This window comes from Triticum dicoccoides, unplaced genomic scaffold (genome assembly GCF_002162155.2).
Source record: "Triticum dicoccoides isolate Atlit2015 ecotype Zavitan unplaced genomic scaffold, WEW_v2.0 scaffold181819, whole genome shotgun sequence".
In the NCBI taxonomy this organism is placed as follows: Eukaryota; Viridiplantae; Streptophyta; class Magnoliopsida; order Poales; family Poaceae; genus Triticum; species Triticum dicoccoides.
In genome coordinates, this window is record NW_021226329.1 from 1 (window position 1) to 1,586 (window position 1,586).

The window sequence follows — 1,586 nt, forward strand, 5'->3', positions numbered from 1 at the left end:
GTTTGTATAATCGCAAAGTTCCTTGTATAATCCCTTCTTCAGTGCAGCTGGTACAGTGATGGGCGCTTTGGGCGGCATCCATGCAGGCTTTGTAAACGAGGATGGTATGTTGCAGGGGGCGCTGATGGGTGCGATCACGGGAGCTATTGTCTCGGTGGAGCTTGCTAAGTCCCTCCTTGGGATATTTTTGTCCGATGACTACTCTGTGGAAGCGCGGATCAGACGGATGGTGAGCTTTGTAAGTTGCCAAAAAATATAATTGTAACTCAATTCATTCAAACTCTCCGTGACCAAAGCTGTTCATCTTCATGGCTTGTTGCAGTGGCTTGAGTTCCAGCACCTCACCGCGGCCAGCCTCCTACGCGGCTCGGTGTTCGGAAGCATAAGTAGCGCGTTAGACAACCAGATAGAGGCACTGCAGCGCCAGTCTTACCAACGAGAGCCCGCTGGCGACCTCTTTGAGCCGAGTTACCATGTGATGGCCGCGCGGAGGGCTTCAGTCGACAGCCTGCCGGTTACGCAGGCCACAAAGGAAACAGTAGGACAGCAGACCACCTGCCCCATCTGTCTTCATGTTAGCACACTTGGCCCTCTCTCTATCTCTCCGCTAACTGCTAGCTTCATATCAGAGGTAGTAGTTTCATATTGGCAAAAAGAGAGTGAGGGAGAGAGGGAGAGAGGGGTAGTTGTTTCATACTGAAGTGCAGTTGTTTATTGACGCAAGAGGTGCTGTGTGTACTTGTTTTCATCAGGAGTTCCAAGCCGGTGAGAGCGCCAGGAGGCTACCTGCATGCTGCCACGTGTTCCATCTGGTCTGCATCGATAACTGGCTTATGTGGAAATCCGACTGCCCCGTATGCCGCCACACTGTTTTCTAGCAAAGAGCATCTCGATATATCAAAGTGCCCCGCCGCATATTTATTTTATCTAACGTGCGATGCGAGTATTTACGCTTATCTTTGCGCAGATGTTTTTGCGCTCTCAGTACCCTTCCATCCAAAATATATGTCATTTTAGATATACATGTCCAAACATATATATGTAAGTTTGACCTTTATTACCTCGGCCTTATTAAATTTTGCTTAAACGTACAAATTCGTTTCTGAGTCCAGGCTCAGGGCTCAGCTGCACCCAATATATTATCCATCCTGTCACATGAGGATTCATGCTGCAAATTGTATTCTAACAACTATTCACACAGGCGAAGCAGCTAGTGGTTGAATGGTTAAAAGGACAGTGGTATTATCAGCCCACCAGGATTTAAGTCCTGGTGCTCGCATTATTTCTAATTTCAGGAATTTCGGCGATGCATTTTTAGTGGGAGGAGACGTTCCCGTCGACGACGAGGCGCCTACGGTCACTTCATAAATTTTAAGATGATATGTTGGCTCAGTCTCCTGTAGGGGCTCATAGGGTAGGTTTGCATATGTGCGTTCATAGGGATGCGTGTATGAGCGTATGTATGAGCACTTGCGTCTATACTGTGATTAAAAAAACCATTCCCACAGTACACGATATAGAAATATTATGGTCAATCATGTCATTAAAGCGGTCGCCGTTGTCACGATGTAGGGGGTGTTTGTTTC

At 47.4% G+C, this 1,586-nt stretch overlaps 1 protein-coding gene across 4 annotated transcripts; it reads left to right on the forward strand.

Annotated features, from left to right (window-relative positions):
* The first annotated feature begins 19 nt into the window (after positions 1–19).
* Positions 20–1,095, forward strand: LOC119344714 (NEP1-interacting protein-like 1). 4 transcript variants are annotated; one of them, XM_037615078.1, is made up of 3 exons: positions 20–238; positions 323–631; positions 753–1,095. In XM_037615078.1, the coding sequence occupies exons 1-3, from the start codon at positions 59–61 to the stop codon at positions 876–878; spliced, it is 615 nt and encodes a 204-aa protein (XP_037470975.1). In that variant the 5' UTR covers positions 20–58; the 3' UTR covers positions 879–1,095. The 4 variants fall into 4 exon arrangements, with proteins under 4 accessions (XP_037470975.1, XP_037470977.1, XP_037470978.1 ...); XM_037615080.1 differs by having other exon boundaries at positions 323–574; XM_037615081.1 differs by having other exon boundaries at positions 323–538.
* The last annotated feature ends 491 nt before the right edge of the window (positions 1,096–1,586 follow it).